The sequence below is a fragment of the Lithobates pipiens genome, unplaced genomic scaffold (genome assembly GCF_037356315.1).
Source record: "Lithobates pipiens isolate NorthernLeopardFrog02 unplaced genomic scaffold, aLitPip1_a1.2 Scaffold_18, whole genome shotgun sequence".
NCBI classification, from domain to species: domain Eukaryota; kingdom Metazoa; phylum Chordata; class Amphibia; order Anura; family Ranidae; genus Lithobates; species Lithobates pipiens.
In genome coordinates this window covers 477,542,095-477,556,933 of record NW_027507758.1, presented here as the reverse complement: position 1 = coordinate 477,556,933, position 14,839 = coordinate 477,542,095, and the positions used below count along the sequence as shown (strand labels likewise).

Sequence of the window (14,839 nt, the reverse complement as noted above, 5' to 3'; positions counted from 1 at the left end):
TCCTCTGGGTCACTAAGGACAACATGATCCGCAGCTACCTCCTCCCAGCCACATACAAGTCCACGTGTTTCTTGGGACTGTAAATCATCCCTACAAGACTGCTGCTGCTGATGCTGAGTGCCAGCCTCCACCTCCATGCTGACACAATCATCCTCCTCCTCCTCCTCCTCTTCCTCCTCCTCATCCTCTTCCTGTGTGATGGGTGGCACAGCAGGAACACTGTCTGGATAAAGGGGGCCTTGAGAGGCAAGGAAGTCCTCCTCTTCCTGCCTCTGTTCTGCCTCAAGTGCCCTGTCTATTATTCCACGCAGTGTATGCTCCAAGAGGTGGACAAGAGGTACAGTGTCACTGATGCATGCACTGTCACTGCTCACCATCCTTGTGGCCTCCTCAAACGGTGACAGGACAGTGCATGCATCCCTGATCATGCCCCACTCGCGTGGTGAGAAAAAACAGAGCTCCCCTGACCCTGTCCTGGTGCCGTAGTCGCACAGGTACTCATTGATGGCCCTCTGCTGCATGTGCAGCTGCTGCAGCATGGCCAACGTTGAGTTCCACCTGGTGGGCATGTCACATATAAGGCGGTTCTTGGGCAGGTTCAACTCCTTTTGGAGCTCAGCCAGCCGAGCACAGGCATTAAATGATCGGCGGAAATGCACACAGACTTTCCTGGCCTGCTTCAGGACATCCTGTAAGCCCAGGTACCTGCCCAAGAACCGCTGCACCACCAGGTTAAGGAAGTGAGCTACACAGGGCACATGGGTCAGTTGTCCCTGTCGGAGGGCGGAGAGGAGGTTGGTGCCATTGTCGCAAACCACCATCCCTGGCTTAAGCTGGCGTGGCGTCAACCACCTCTCGGCCTGCCCCTGCAGAGTTGACAAAACATCCGCCCCAGTGTGGCTCCTGTCCCCCAAACAAACCAGCGCAAGCACGGCATGGCATCGTTTTACCTGCATACTTGCGTAGCCCCTGGAACGCCTACGGAGCACCGCTGGTTCTGAGGACAGAGCACTGGAAGAGGCCATGGAGGAAGAAGAAGAGGAGGGGGTGGAGGAGAGAGGTATGTCACAACCAATAGTAGCATTTTGGAGGCGTGGTGGCGGAACAACCTCCAACACTACTGCACCTTGTCCTGCATCCCTCCTAGCTGCCAGAAGAGTGACCCAATGGGCCGTGAAAGACAGGTAACGTCCCTGTCCTTGCGTGCTGGACCATGAGTCAGCGGTAATATGCACCTTACCGCTGACCGCCCTGTCCAGCGAGGCAAGGACATTGCCTTCCACATGCCGGTAGAGAGCCAGAATCGCCTTCCGTGAGGAAAAAGTGGCGTTTGGGGACCTGCCACTGAGGAACCGCACATTGTACAAACTCACGGAAGGGGGCCGAGTCTACCAACTGAAAAGGCAGCAGTTGAAGTGCTAGCAATTTAGCCAAGCTAGCATTCAACTGCTCGGCATGTGGATGGCTGGGAGTGAACTTCTTTCGCCGGTCCAGCAGCTGGGGCAGGGACATTTGCCTGCTATAATCGGACGTGGGTGTACTGCTAGCAGGGTGCCCGGAAGCACTTGGCTGTGACACACCTAATTCTACACCTTCATTCCTCTCAGAGCAGGTTTCAGAGAGGACTGAAGGTCTAGTGGGGTTGGAGATGCCAGCTGATGAGGAGCAAGGAGAGGTCCGCTTTGTTCTTTGGTGTGGGTCTTTGAGGTACGCTTGCCAACGAGCTGCATGGCAGGTCAACATATGTCTGGTCAAGCATGTGGTGCCCAAGCGGCTGATGTTTTGGCCACGCGAGATACGCTTGAGACATATGTTGCAAATAGCAGCGGTGCGATCTGATGCACTCGTCTCAAAAAAGGCCCACACCAAAGAACCTTTAGAATAACGCGCAGAGGCAGCGCCCTGCACAGGCGGAGCTCTGCGGTTTGATTCAGTCGGTGTGCTGCCCCTAAGCTGGCCCCCGGAGGGCATCCTGCCTCGTTGGACATGTGCCTCCTCCACCTCCTCCTCCTCTCTCCTACCAGGCACCCACGTGGAGTCAGTGCCCTCATCATCCCCTCCCTCTTCATCGCTGTAGCAAACCTGGCAATATGCTGCAGCTTGTGGAACATGACTGCCAGATTGCTGTCCTTCTTGAGCATCCCCTCTCTCTGCATTCACGCTACTGCCTTCCTCTAGCTGAGTGTCATCATCAGAGCCTACAAAACACTGGGCATCCTCCTGGAGCATGTACCCAACACTGTGCTCAAAGAGTTCAGGAGACTCCTCAGGAGGACGTGGTGGATCTAGGGAAGGAGTCACTGATGATGACATTGAGACGAGGGAAGACGATGCGTTGGCAGCTGCTTTGCTAGTACCCTGAGACTGGGTGAGAGAGGATGAGGAGGATGAAGAGGGCTTGGTCATCCACTCTACCAAGTCGTTGGCATGTTGCGGTTCAACATGTCCAGCTGCCGAAAAGAAAGACAAGCGTGTCCCATGGCCACGTGCTGATGACAATGCACCGCGTCCACGACCAGCACTGTTGTCTCTAGACACAGAGCCTGCTTGCCCTCTTTTATCGGCTCACGCCTGTCTGCCTCTCCTTGCTGGCCTTCCAGACATGGTAATGGCCTGAAGGGAGTTGGGTAAAACAGCAGTTGGGTAGTGTATATTGTGCTGGAGGCACACAACACCCACTAACTCCTGCAGATGCCTTTATTATAGAACACCAGAGATAAAGGGGTATACTGTACTGGAGGCACACAACACCCACTAAGCCCTGCAGATGGCTCTATTAGAGAACAGCAGTAAAGGGTAGATACAGGTGTATATTGTGCTGGAGGCACATAACACCCACTAACTCCTGCAGATGCCTTTATTATAGAACACCAGAGATAAAGGGGTATACTGTAATGGAGGCACACAACACCCACTAAGCCCTGCAGATGGCTCTATTAGAGAACAGCAATAAAGGGTAGATACAGGTGTATATTGTGCTGGAGGCACACAACACCCACTAACTCCTGCAGATGCCTTTATTATAGAACACCAGAGATAAAGGGGTATACTGTACTGGAGGCACACAACACCCACTAAGCCCTGCAGATGGCTCTATTAGAGAACAGCAGTAAAGGGTAGATACAGGTGTATATTGTGCTGGAGGCACATAACACCCACTAACTCCTGCAGATGCCTTTATTATAGAACACCAGAGATAAAGGGGTATACTGTAATGGAGGCACACAACACCCACTAAGCCCTGCAGATGTCTCTATTAGAGAACAACAATAAAGGGTAGATACAGGTGTATATTGTGCTGGAGGCACACAACACCCACTAACTCCTGCAGATGCCTTTATTATAGAACACCAGAGATAAAGGGGTATATACAGATGTATACTGTGCTGTGCTGGAGGCACACACAACTTCCAATAACTCCTGCAGATGGCAGATGGCTCAAATAGAGAAGAGCTATGTAGGTGGATATAGCGGTGTGTACTGGGTACAGAGCACGCAGACAGCACGCACAAGCTCCTAACAGTACTGACTGCAAGCTCTATTATAAAAGATAGATCATTAGCTATATAGGTGAGGTGAATATAGCGGTGTATACTGCGGTCAGGGCACGCAGACAACCACTACAGAAGAGCAAGATCGAAAATCGGCCGATAACGATCGGTGTATACTGTGTTGAAGGTACACAGAACACCCACTAACTGCTTCAGACGCCAACACACTACACAAGGCCGCCACGCTGGCGGCCTTATATAGTGTGGGGCGTGTACTACACAGCCTGAGCTATGATTGGCCACAGGCATCATGGCTCTCCTCGCTGCTGGCGCTGTGATTGGCCAAGCATGCGGGGTCACAGTGCATGCTTGGCCAATCATGAGCCAGCAATGCACTGCGATGACGCAGTGCATTGTGGGCCGTGAGCGCCACACGAATTTGGCGCGAACGGCCCATAATGTTCGGAATTCACCGAACGGGCGAACAGCCAATTTTTGATTGAAAATGTATACTTTATTTTTCAAGAAAATATACAAAAAACAAAATACTTTTAACAGGGTACATTCCACACTGTACTGCGACGCAGCGCATGAAATACACTACATGACAATACAGTTCCAAACATACAAATAAATTACATTCATCCTGCGGTATGATGCCTGATGTGTTGTGCAGAGTAATAATACCCCGAAACATCACATCATGCATGACGCCGCATTACCCTGAAAGCATTACCAAAAACCATTACTAAATACATATCACGTCATACAGTCTTAGTCAAAGTCAAAATCTAGATGGCATTTCAAAGAGCAACAGGTGTGATGGGGGGGGTTGGAGAAGGTGGGGAGGAGGGGGGGGGAGAAAGAGTTCACAGGCCCGAAGCTTTATTGAACTGCCAAAAAGGGTACATAGTGGTGGGGGAGGGGGGGGGAAGGGGAAATCTTCAGACCTCCTCTTCCTCCTTGTTGTCCATCAGGTGATAGTCTCTGAGCAGACTGTGAGTCAGTCTGCGGCAGTCCTGGATGGACATCCTCTCCCTCTGGTGGATGAGGCGCTTTCTGGCGCACCAAACAGCGTCCTTAAAACAACACAGCACCCGCCAGGCACTATCAATGTCCTCTTGTGAGTGAGTCCCACAAAAGAGTCCGTTTAACACACCAAAGTGTGTTATAGCAGTCTGTGGAACAAAGTCTTTGAGATCAGGTTCCAGAGCCCTCAACAGGCCCTGTGCAAAGGGACACTCCCAGAAAACATGCAGAGCAGTTTCCTCCTGGATGATGCAAAAGGGGCAGTGTCTGTATCTGCACAGGTTTCTGGCATGCATGAATGTCCTGAGTGGCAACCCCCCTTGGATTGCCATCCATGCCAGATCTTTGTGCCTGTTGGTAAGTCTCTTTGAAGAAACATTCCTCCAGACCACTTTGCAAGTGGCTGAAGGGAGGCCTGGAACAGTCTCAACAATGTCTGATGCTCTGATCAACTTGTGGATAGTTTTTGGCTTCCACAAGTCGGGCTTCACTCCATGTAGCCCCTGCTCCTTAATAAACTTGAAAGTGTCCAAGTAATACCAAGGAGTGTCCCAGTTGTAAGGGATGGAGCTGTCCCATTTGTCCCATCCAAGGGACCTCCAGAGAGGCAGGAGGAAAAAACGGGACATGGAGTTACCGCCAGAGTCTACAGTTCTGTCCACCAAAGTTCTGCGGATGCAGTTACAGGCAAAGAAGACCCTCAGTAGAGTGGCGATGTCGGGCACGCCCTTACCGCCCTTGAGGGGTTCCTTGAACATAACCGCCCGCTTTACTCTGTCCATTTTGGAGCTCCAGATGAAGTGAAACACTGCCCTGGTGATGGCCTTGCAGGTGTTAACCCGGGGGGGCCAGGCCTGGGCGAGGTACTGCAACACAGGGAGAATCTTGCTGCGGAGTACCAGTGTTTTACCTTCGATGGTGAGTTCTCGGAGGCTCCAAAGTCCAAACTTCTGTCGCATCTTTGCCAGTCGTTCTTCCCAGGACTTCAGGGCTGCGCCCTCTGCTCCAAACCAGACCCCAAGGATTTTGATGAAGTCTGCTTTGACGCTGAAGGGCATAGGTGCAGAAGAAGGCAGGAACCACTTTCCGAAGAGCATGACTTCCGACTTCCCGCAGTTGACTTTTGCCCCTGAAGCTTGGCCGAAGTCCTCACACGTCTGGGCGAGTGTGTCGATGGAGTGCCGATCGGCACAGAACACCGTCACATCATCCATGTAGAGCGAGCACTTGACCTCCCGTCTGTCCGGTCCTGGTGCGGTGATCCCTCTGATCTCTGGGTTCCGTCTGATGCTTTGGGCGAAGAGCTCTATACAACAGACAAAAAGCAGAGGTGAGAGAGGGCAGCCTTGTCTGACCCCAGACAACACTGGAAAGGGGTCAGTTTTCCAACTGTTCACCAACACCACACTACAAATTTCATTGTACATTACATTTACATATGAACAGAACATTTCCCCAAGACCAAACCTGCGCAGAGCGCTGCACATAAACTCATGGGAGACACGGTCAAAGGCCTTCTCCTGGTCAAGGCTGACCAGGGCCACGTGCACACGGCGGCCATGAATGTACTGGACCGTGTCCCGGACAAGCGCGAGGCTGTCCGCAATCCTGCGACCAGGAATGCCACAAGTCTGATCCGGGTGGATGATCTGTCCGATGACAGATTTCAGCCTGTTGGCCAAAACCTTGGCGAGGATTTTGTAGTCCACGTTCAGAAGAGAGATCGGACGCCAGTTTTTCAGGTCCGATCTCTCCCCCTTGCGCTTATACAAAATCGTGATCATCCCCTCCCTTAGGGTCGGAGGCATTCTGCCCTCCACCACCATCTCCTCGTACAGCTCGAGCAGGTCCGGGCCTACGAGATCCCACAGCGTTACATAAAGTTCAACTGGGAGACCATCGCAGCCCGGGGTCCTGCCTTGCCTAAAGGATTTAGCGGCAGAGTGCAGCTCCTCCAACACCAAGGGGGCGTTGACGTCCGACGAACCTGCAGGATCAATTTGGTTAGAGATACCTGACAGGAACCTGTCGGCTGTCTGTGAATCTGTTGTTTTCGGGGAGTAGAGGTTGGTGTAGTAGTCGCTGACCACTTGCATCACAGCCTCCTTTCCCTTCTGGAGTGTTCCGGTCTCGTCACGCAGCTCAGACAAGGGTGTGTGTCCTGAGTGGAGTTTCCGGAAAAAGAAAGAATTACACTTCTCACCTTTCTCAAGGTTCTCCACCTTGGCACGGAAGACAATGTGCCTGGATTCTTCCTCAAAGTGCCCTTTCAGGCTCTTCTTGGTGTCCTCCAGGTCCTGCCTAACGTCCCAGCCACAGTGGTGAAGGTCCTGCAGGGACTGCAACTGACGTTGCAGTCTCCTGAGTTCCTTCTTCCTGGCACACACTTGCTGTCGTCCCCTTGCCTGAAAGAAGCTGCGTAGCTTGACCTTCACAAACTCCCACCAGTCACTTACCCTTCCGAAGAATCGCTTTTCCTCCTTCCAGGTGGCATAGGCCTCCCGGAGTTCCCCCATCAGTTCCTCATTTTCCAGCAGGTTGCTATTCAGCTTCCAGGAGCCTGGTCCGCGGGCAAAGCCCTCGCCCAGGTCACCCCGAAAGTGAATAGCCCTGTGGTCAGAGAAAAAGCAGGGGATCATGGAGAAATCGCGATGCTTGACTGCTCTTGAAGTGAGCACGAAGTCGATCCTGGAACGCACTGATCCATCGGGACGGCACCATGAGTAGTTCACGGTACCTCTCCCTATGGATCCCACGGCGTCCTGCAGGGAAGCCTCCGAGATCATCTCCTTGAGCAGCCTGGAAGTAGCATTGAGTTTTGCGTACATGCTGGAGCTGCGCCCATCCTCCTCTATCGGGCAGTTAAAATCACTGCCGATTACTACTGCCCTGGTGGTGACGAGTTGGGTCCGCAGGGTCTGGAAAAGTTCCACCCGCTCATTCTTATCTGGGGGGGCGTACACGTCGATGAGCCTAATTGGCTCTTCCACCCATGAGCCGTCTATGACCAGAAGACGGCCACAGACTAGCTCATGGATGGAGTCAACCGCGAAGCGCTCACCCCTGACAAGAATGGCTACACCTGCAGACTTACAATCGCCACCCCCGGACCAGTAGGAGGGATCGAGGGTCCACTGGGAGGTCAGATGAGTGTACCTCCTCAGAGGAGGAAGTGCGCACTCCTGGAGCATGTAGACATCACTCTGCTGTGTGGCGAGAAATGTCAGTGCCGCTTGCCTTCTAGATGTATCCTTGATACTCCTCACATTAATGGAAAAGATTGAGATCTCTGCCATAATGAAAAAGGGGTATGAGGTCTAGTCGGCAAGGGACCGAACTTACCTCCCCGGAGGGGGGTCTTCCGCTGCCTCTTCTGCTTGTCCTGTGTTCTCGGACAGGCCGAGCTCCTGCAGGACAGCATCCATCATTTTCTGGGTGATGGGGACGTGGATGTCGGAGGGGAGGTCAGGCTCAGGGGTGGCCATGACCTCCTCCTCCCCCTCCACGTCCTCATCCTCCTCCCCCGCTGACTCGAGGTCCTCCACTATTGGCTCTGGTCCCTCGCTTTCGCGCCGGTCGCCAGTGGGCCTTTTAGTGGAGGAAGCGGGTTCCTCTGCTGTTGGACTACTAGGCTTCCGTTTCCGGCTTCCTGAGAGTCCACTGGTGGGGGTGGAAGGGAGGGTGGGGAAGTCCTCCAGGGAGGACAGGTCTGGGGTGGGTGGGGGGAGGGTGGGGAGGGTATCCTCCAGCACCGGGGTGGCGGGTGGGGGGGTGCTGGAGGTTGGGGCCGGGGTCCGGGCTGGGGCCTGGACAGGGGTGGGGGTAGGGGTGTGCTTACCCGTGGTCTTCTGTGGCTCTTTTTCCCTTTCCGGTGGCTTCTTCCTGGTGCTGGAGGATGGTTTGCCCTGGATCAGGGCGCCAGCATAGGACCGGGACCGCTGGGGGCAGTGTTTAAACACGTGCTCAGCCGCTCCGCAGAGGTTGCAGGCTTTGGACCTCGGACAATCCTTGGTCTCGTGGCCTGCAACCCTACAGAACCTGCAAGCAGGTTCTTTGCAGTCCTTCCCCATGTGTCCGGTGTTGCTACACCTGTTGCAGGTGAAGGGTATACCGGGGTAGAAAAGGATGCCTGCGGAGTTGCCCAGGGAGAAGCACGGCTGCAGGTGCAGGATGTCCCCCGAAGGGTCCTTCCTGAACTTGCAGAGTACTGACCACTTACCTATCCAGAAGCCGTTGGCATCGAGGATTCGGACGGGGTCCTTCACCACGGTGCAGAACCTCTGGAGGTAAGTGGCTATATCCTTACCTGAGGTATGGGGGTTCCTCATGGCCACTGTCACCCACTTCTCGTCCCGTGTTATGGGGCAGTTCGCAGCGAACTTACGGAAGGGGGATTCAGGACCACTCGCCTTGACCATATCCCAGTATCTTCTGCAGGCCTGGAAAGACACAAAAGTTACAAAAAATGTACCTCTTGTGAAGGCCTGCACTGAAAGCGTTTCCGCTTTGCTGAACCCCTGCTCCAGGATCATCTTCTTGCCGAAGATCTCCGGGGTCATGTCGGGGACCCTTCCGTCCACCTCCTTCAGTTGCAGCACGACCGAACGCATGTTCATCTCGAACACGAAGCTCATCCCTATTAGTGCGGCATAAGCTGTCACTTCCTTGCGCTGCTCTGCTCATGGAGAGGCAGTCAGGTGCAGACAATAGAGGCTTTGTGTGCCACTTGTGCCACGGTGCCTACCCCTGCTATAAGTATTATAACATTGCTACTCTAATTAGATTCTAATCTCAACATTGTAGCACATCATTATTAAGTTCAGAGAAATGCGTCTGCCGGGAAAAGCTTTTTTTTCTATTCATGTTATCTGTTTCTAGCTCCATGGGCGTGGAGCTGAAGTTATATGCAAATCATGACTTGTTCTACATAAAGCCGCGTACACACGGGCGGATTGTATGGCCTACTTAGTCCGTCATACAATCCGACGGACAGTCCGTCATACTTTCGAATGAACGGACTTGACCACACACGGATGCACAAACAGTCCGTCGAAAGCTTGCGCGATGACGTGTACAGCACGTACGACGGGACTAGAAATAGGAAGTCCAATACACAGCAATGCAACCTTTCGCCGTGTAAATCCTTTCTGAGCATGCGCCATTCTTAGTCCGTCGAACTAGCCTACTGACGAGCGGATTGTCCGCTGAAACCAAAGTATGACGGACAGTATTACGGAAATTCCGAAATACTTAGTACGCCAGACTGCACGCTGAAAAAGTCCGCTGAAGCCCACACACGAGCGCACTGTCCGCTGAAATGTGTTTCGACAGGCTAAGTTGGCCATACAGTCCGCCCGTGTGTACGCGGCTTAAGTCAACACTGGCCCCACAATTCTGCATTGGTCCTTTGATGTGCTCGCAGTTGCAGTGTTTGTTTTTTATTTATTACAGGTATTTACTGTATCCACTTTGCGACTGCCTCCTATAGATTTACTGCTAGAGGGCAGCTGCTGTGTATACAGTATATTCTGCATCCCAGGGTAGGGGCGGGGGCGCGCATGTCAGCTGTGCTGTGATTAAACACAGCACAAGCTGATCAGCGGGTGCTGGCCAATGGATGACTGCCAACACCTGCTAATCTGTAAGGAGGAAGACAGGACAGAGCTCATGCCTATGTAAACAAGGCAGAGCTCTGTCCTGTCAGTGGGGATTTTTGTTTCCTTGCAAAGGCAAAGTGGGGGGTTACCAGGGGGGGGGGGCTCGGGTTGCCAGTGTCATCTGAGGTGGGTGCATGCAACCCAGTTGTCTATGTCTAGGCCTGGGTCCCATAGACTAAGAAATTGATTGTACGGGTAATTCAATTTATTTATTTTTTTAGCTGCAAAAGTGTACTTATGCCAGAACTATTCGCACCATCTATATCAGGGGTCTCTAAACTTTCTAAACAAAGGGCCAGTTTACTGTCCTTCATGGGCAACTGGAGTAGAAAATGTCCTGGGGTCACTGCGAGTAAACAGTGCTACATCTTTGGTATTAGGGGGAGAAATAGTGCCCCATTATTCATGTCCAGGGAAGAAATAGTTCCCCAAGGGCCAGATAAGGGCAGGCAAAGGGTCACGTCTGGTCTCTGTGCCACGGTTTGGAGACCACTGATCTATATAATTATATGGTTACAATGAAGGTTGATAATCAATCATTACAGATGATAACAAGACTGCAGTGTAACGATGGGAAGTCTGCCAACACTTAGTGGTCAAATCTCAGTAGATCAGCAGGAACAGATTTTTTTCGTTGCAAAAGATTTTTATTGTAAATTATAACAACAGTGTACAAAACATGTCAATAGTAAGTGGCAGTAGGGCGAGATGCCCCCCAAAAGACAAATGCATCATAGTGATAAAACATATAATGGGAAAACAAGTAAGAAAAACATATCCCTCCCCAGACCAAGGTTGCAATATAGTAGGTAAAAGAATAAATCTTGACCAGTCTGAGAAAAAGAGCACGTGATAGCAATGGTACATTCGAGAACAAGGGGTCAACGTGGCCCCCTCCTAAGTCGTGGGGCCAGGGAAGATCGCCCCGCCGCCCCAAATGGGAACACACTGCGACCGGGCAACTCCCCAGGGCCCCCCCCACCCCCCAGCGAAAGGGACTGGTCAACCAACTACATTGGTTATGCATTCGAAATATAGCAAGTGAGAACTATGAGTTATGCAACTTAATGAGGCATACGTGATGTATACTCAAGATCTGGGAGGGAGAGCAAAAAAACATAGTAGAACAAATGGAGGTTTCCTTGCACTGTATAGATTAGGAAATCCAATAAGTGAAATGTTAACTAATCACAAAGGATATTTGCAACCAAAGGGAGCATCCCCTACAGGGAGGGGAAAAGGGAGTATAGGAGGAAAAGGGGATAGACAAAGAAAATAAGAGCAGGAAAAGTAGAGGGAAAGTAGAGGAAAAAGGCAATTAGCGCAGAAGAGTGTAAAAGGAGATAAAGGGGGGTGTAGAAGGTCGTCTGGAGAAGTGAGCGACAGCCAATAGTACAGCTATTTTAATGTGGGAGGGTTATCCCAACAAAAGATGCCCAAGGTTCCCAAGTGTGATAGAATTTCTCAGAACGGTCCAAGATTACACCGGCCATTTTTTCTTGATTCATGATCCAAGAAATTTTTTTCTTTGCTACTCTGGGTGATACAGTAGGCGTCTTCCAGGCTTTTGCCAGGGTAAGTTTGGCACCCAGTAAAATAAAGTGGATGAGGCGTTGTGTAATCTTGGGCGCTCCCGTGACTGGGAAGTTGAGAAGTGCAATGAGGGGGGATGGTAAGATAGGCTGTGAGGTAATTATGCTTATCCAGGAGAAAATTTTACGCCAAAAATGTCGTACTCTGGGACAGGACCACCAAACATGAAGCATGTCACCTCTAAGTTTACAGCCCCTGAAACATAGAGGAGATGTGGACGGGAAGATGTGGGCAAGTCTCGTGGGTACTAGGTACCACCTGGTAAGTACTTTAATACTCGCTTCTATGAGACCTGTATTCATGATGCCCTTGTATGAGTAGGAGAAATTCCTTTGCCAAGTCTCCAGGTTCCAGGATTGGGCCAAGTCATCTTCCCAAGCCAACATGTAAGAGGTTTTGGACTGTTTACCTGAGAGTGCCCTGTAAACCAGTGAGATCCCACCCCTCTGCTCGATGCCCTGCCCACACCATTGTTCATAAGGGGTAATTTGTGGACCGTCTGGGAAGGATCTGCATTTTTTGTGAAGAAATGCGGATATCTGTGAAAATCGGAAGAGTTCAGATCTGGGCATGTCCAATTTACTCACGCAATAGGCTTTTGTTAGGGGGCCTAAAGGTCTGAGAAAGTGACCGATTCTGTAGAGCCCTTTGTCTAGCCACCACTGGAACGCTTTGATGTCTAGGCCTGGGTAGAAGTCTGGGTTGTGAAATAAGTGTTTCAAGGGTTCTAAAGAAGAAATTAGGTGTGTATTACCTCTGAGGGAGTCCCATAAAGTGAATGAGTGGGACAGCGTCGGCGACATGATCGGAGGTCTGGATTTTTTGGGGCTCCATAGAAGGAAATCAAGGGTATGAAGCGGGACTGCCAATCTTTCAATGTGTATCCAGTCAGGGTGTTCCCATCGGGAGTAGATTCTGGAGAGCTGTGAAAGTTGTGCTGCTTGGAAATACCAAAGCAAGTTTGGCAGGCCCAGTCCCCCTTCTGTCCTTGCTCTATATAGGACCGACTTCGCCAGTCTGCGTCCACCTTTCCCCCAAATAAATTTGATGACTTTGGCTTGGAAGAGCCCAAGGTGGTTTTTGTTTATTGGTATCGGCAGGGTTCTAAAATAGTAAAGGATACGCGGGAGTAATGTCATTTTGATGGCATTGATCCTACCTAACCATGTCATGGGAAGTTCCGACCACTTTAGGAGGTCTCGCTCTAATTTTTTGTACAGCGGCGGGTAATTAGCTTGATAGAGGAGATCTATTCTTGGTGTCAGTTTTATTCCCAGATATGTAATAAATGAGTCGGCCCATGAGAGTTTAAAGCTATCTCGAAGCCTAGAGATGAGTGAGTCTGCAAGATTAATGTTAAGTGCTTGAGATTTGTTGTAGTTGACCTTGAGGCCAGATACCAAACCAAAGTCATCTAGGAGGCGGCATAAGTTAGGGAGCGTTGTGAGGGGAGAAGATACAAAAAGTAGGATGTCATCCGCAAACAGTGCGCATTTGTGAGTTCGGGAGCCACAAGATATGCCTTTGATATTAGGGTTGTTCCTAATGGAAATCGCTAAAGATTCAATCGCTATGGCGAAGATAAGAGGGGATAGAGGACATCCTTGTCTCGTCCCCCGTAAGATAGGGAAAGATTCAGAGTAGAATCCCTGCAGACGTACCTGGGCCGAAGGGGTTGAGTAGAGAGCCCTCAGAACATTGAGAAAATGCTCACCAAAACCCCAACGCTGTAAAGTTGAAAAGATGAATGACCAGTGAATAGAATCAAATGCTTTTTGTAGGTCCAAGGAAAGCAAACAGCCTTGTCGAGGGGCTCCCTTGTCCCAGTTGGAGTTTAGGAGAGAAATCAGATCAATGGCTCTACGTGTCTGGTCAGAGCCTTCTCGGCCTGGTATAAAGCCTACCTGGTCCTTATGGATATATAGACTAATGAAAGAGGCCAGGCGGTCTGCAAGGATCTTAGTCAGAATCTTTAGATCATTGTTGATGAGGGAAATTGGTCTATAGTTGGAAACAGCACTAGGATCCTTGTCTGGTTTAGGAATAACCGTTATATATGCCATATTAGAAGAAGCTTCTAAGGGACCCCCTCTCCGAAGCTCATTGAAAAAACGAGCAAGGTATGGGGCTAGAGTGGTGGAAAAGGATTTGTAGTAAGGTATAGAGAAACCGTCCGGGCCAGGAGCAGAGTGGGGTTTTAATTTTTTGATCACAGCACAGACTTCTTCCTGCGAGATAGGGGCGTCTAAGATTTGGCGATGTGAAGATTTCAAAATTGGGTTTTGTACTGTGTCGAGGAACTGATCAACCTGTGCTTGCGTCGGGCAGTCTTTATTACTATAGAGGGATTGGAAGAATGAATGAAATTGTTCCATTATGCGTTGCGGATTTTGGGAGAGGGTACTACCATTTATTTTGATTTTGGGGAGGGCAGTGTGTTTGATTTTTGGAGAAAGTCTACGTGCTAAAAGTGTGCCTATCTGATCTCCCTGGCAGTAAAAACGGGATTGACTCCAGCGGATCCATTTTTCAGCTCTAGTAGTGAGTGCTAAGTTTAAAGAAGCACGAGCTGCGTCCAGGTCCGAGATGGGAACCTCGGAGGGGCGAGCCTTGTGCCTTTTAGATAGGGCCGCGAATTCCTGCTCCAATCTGACAATATCAGATTTTTGTGCTTTGTTAATTTGAGAAGCAATTTGGATAAGGTGTCCTCTAAGAACCGCCTTATGAGCAGCCCAAAGGCACGAGGGTCCAACCTCTGGGTCGTAACCCATATGTGATCTATTCTCGAGAAAGATTGGTGGGGACTGGAGAAATGGGTATAATCCCTCAGGGATGGATTCATTTCCCTCCAGATATCAATCAGCCCATGTTGGGAGATTAGTTTGGCTATGCGCAGACTTTGTTTAGTGGGTCGAACAAGGCGTTTACCCGGAGGACGTGCCTTATCCATGCCCGCGTCAAAGGCCGTATTCGAGTCACCCCCAAAAACTACAGTCCCCTCCAATAATGGTGACACGGTGTCTAGTAGATTCTTAAAGAAGGCATATTGACCTCTGTTGGGGGCGTAGT

At 50.8% G+C, this 14,839-nt stretch overlaps 1 protein-coding gene across 1 annotated transcript; it reads right to left on the bottom strand.

The window, feature by feature from the left end:
- Positions 1-7,858: 7,858 nt before the first annotated feature.
- On the bottom strand, positions 7,859-9,115 carry LOC143986747 (uncharacterized). The gene is made up of 2 exons (XM_077485151.1): positions 8,226-9,115; positions 7,859-8,180 (listed from the first exon to the last, which is right to left on the bottom strand). Exons 1-2 carry the CDS (start codon positions 9,077-9,079, stop codon positions 7,859-7,861), a joined length of 1,176 nt encoding a protein of 391 aa, XP_077341277.1. The 5' UTR covers positions 9,080-9,115.
- Positions 9,116-14,839: the final 5,724 nt, after the last annotated feature.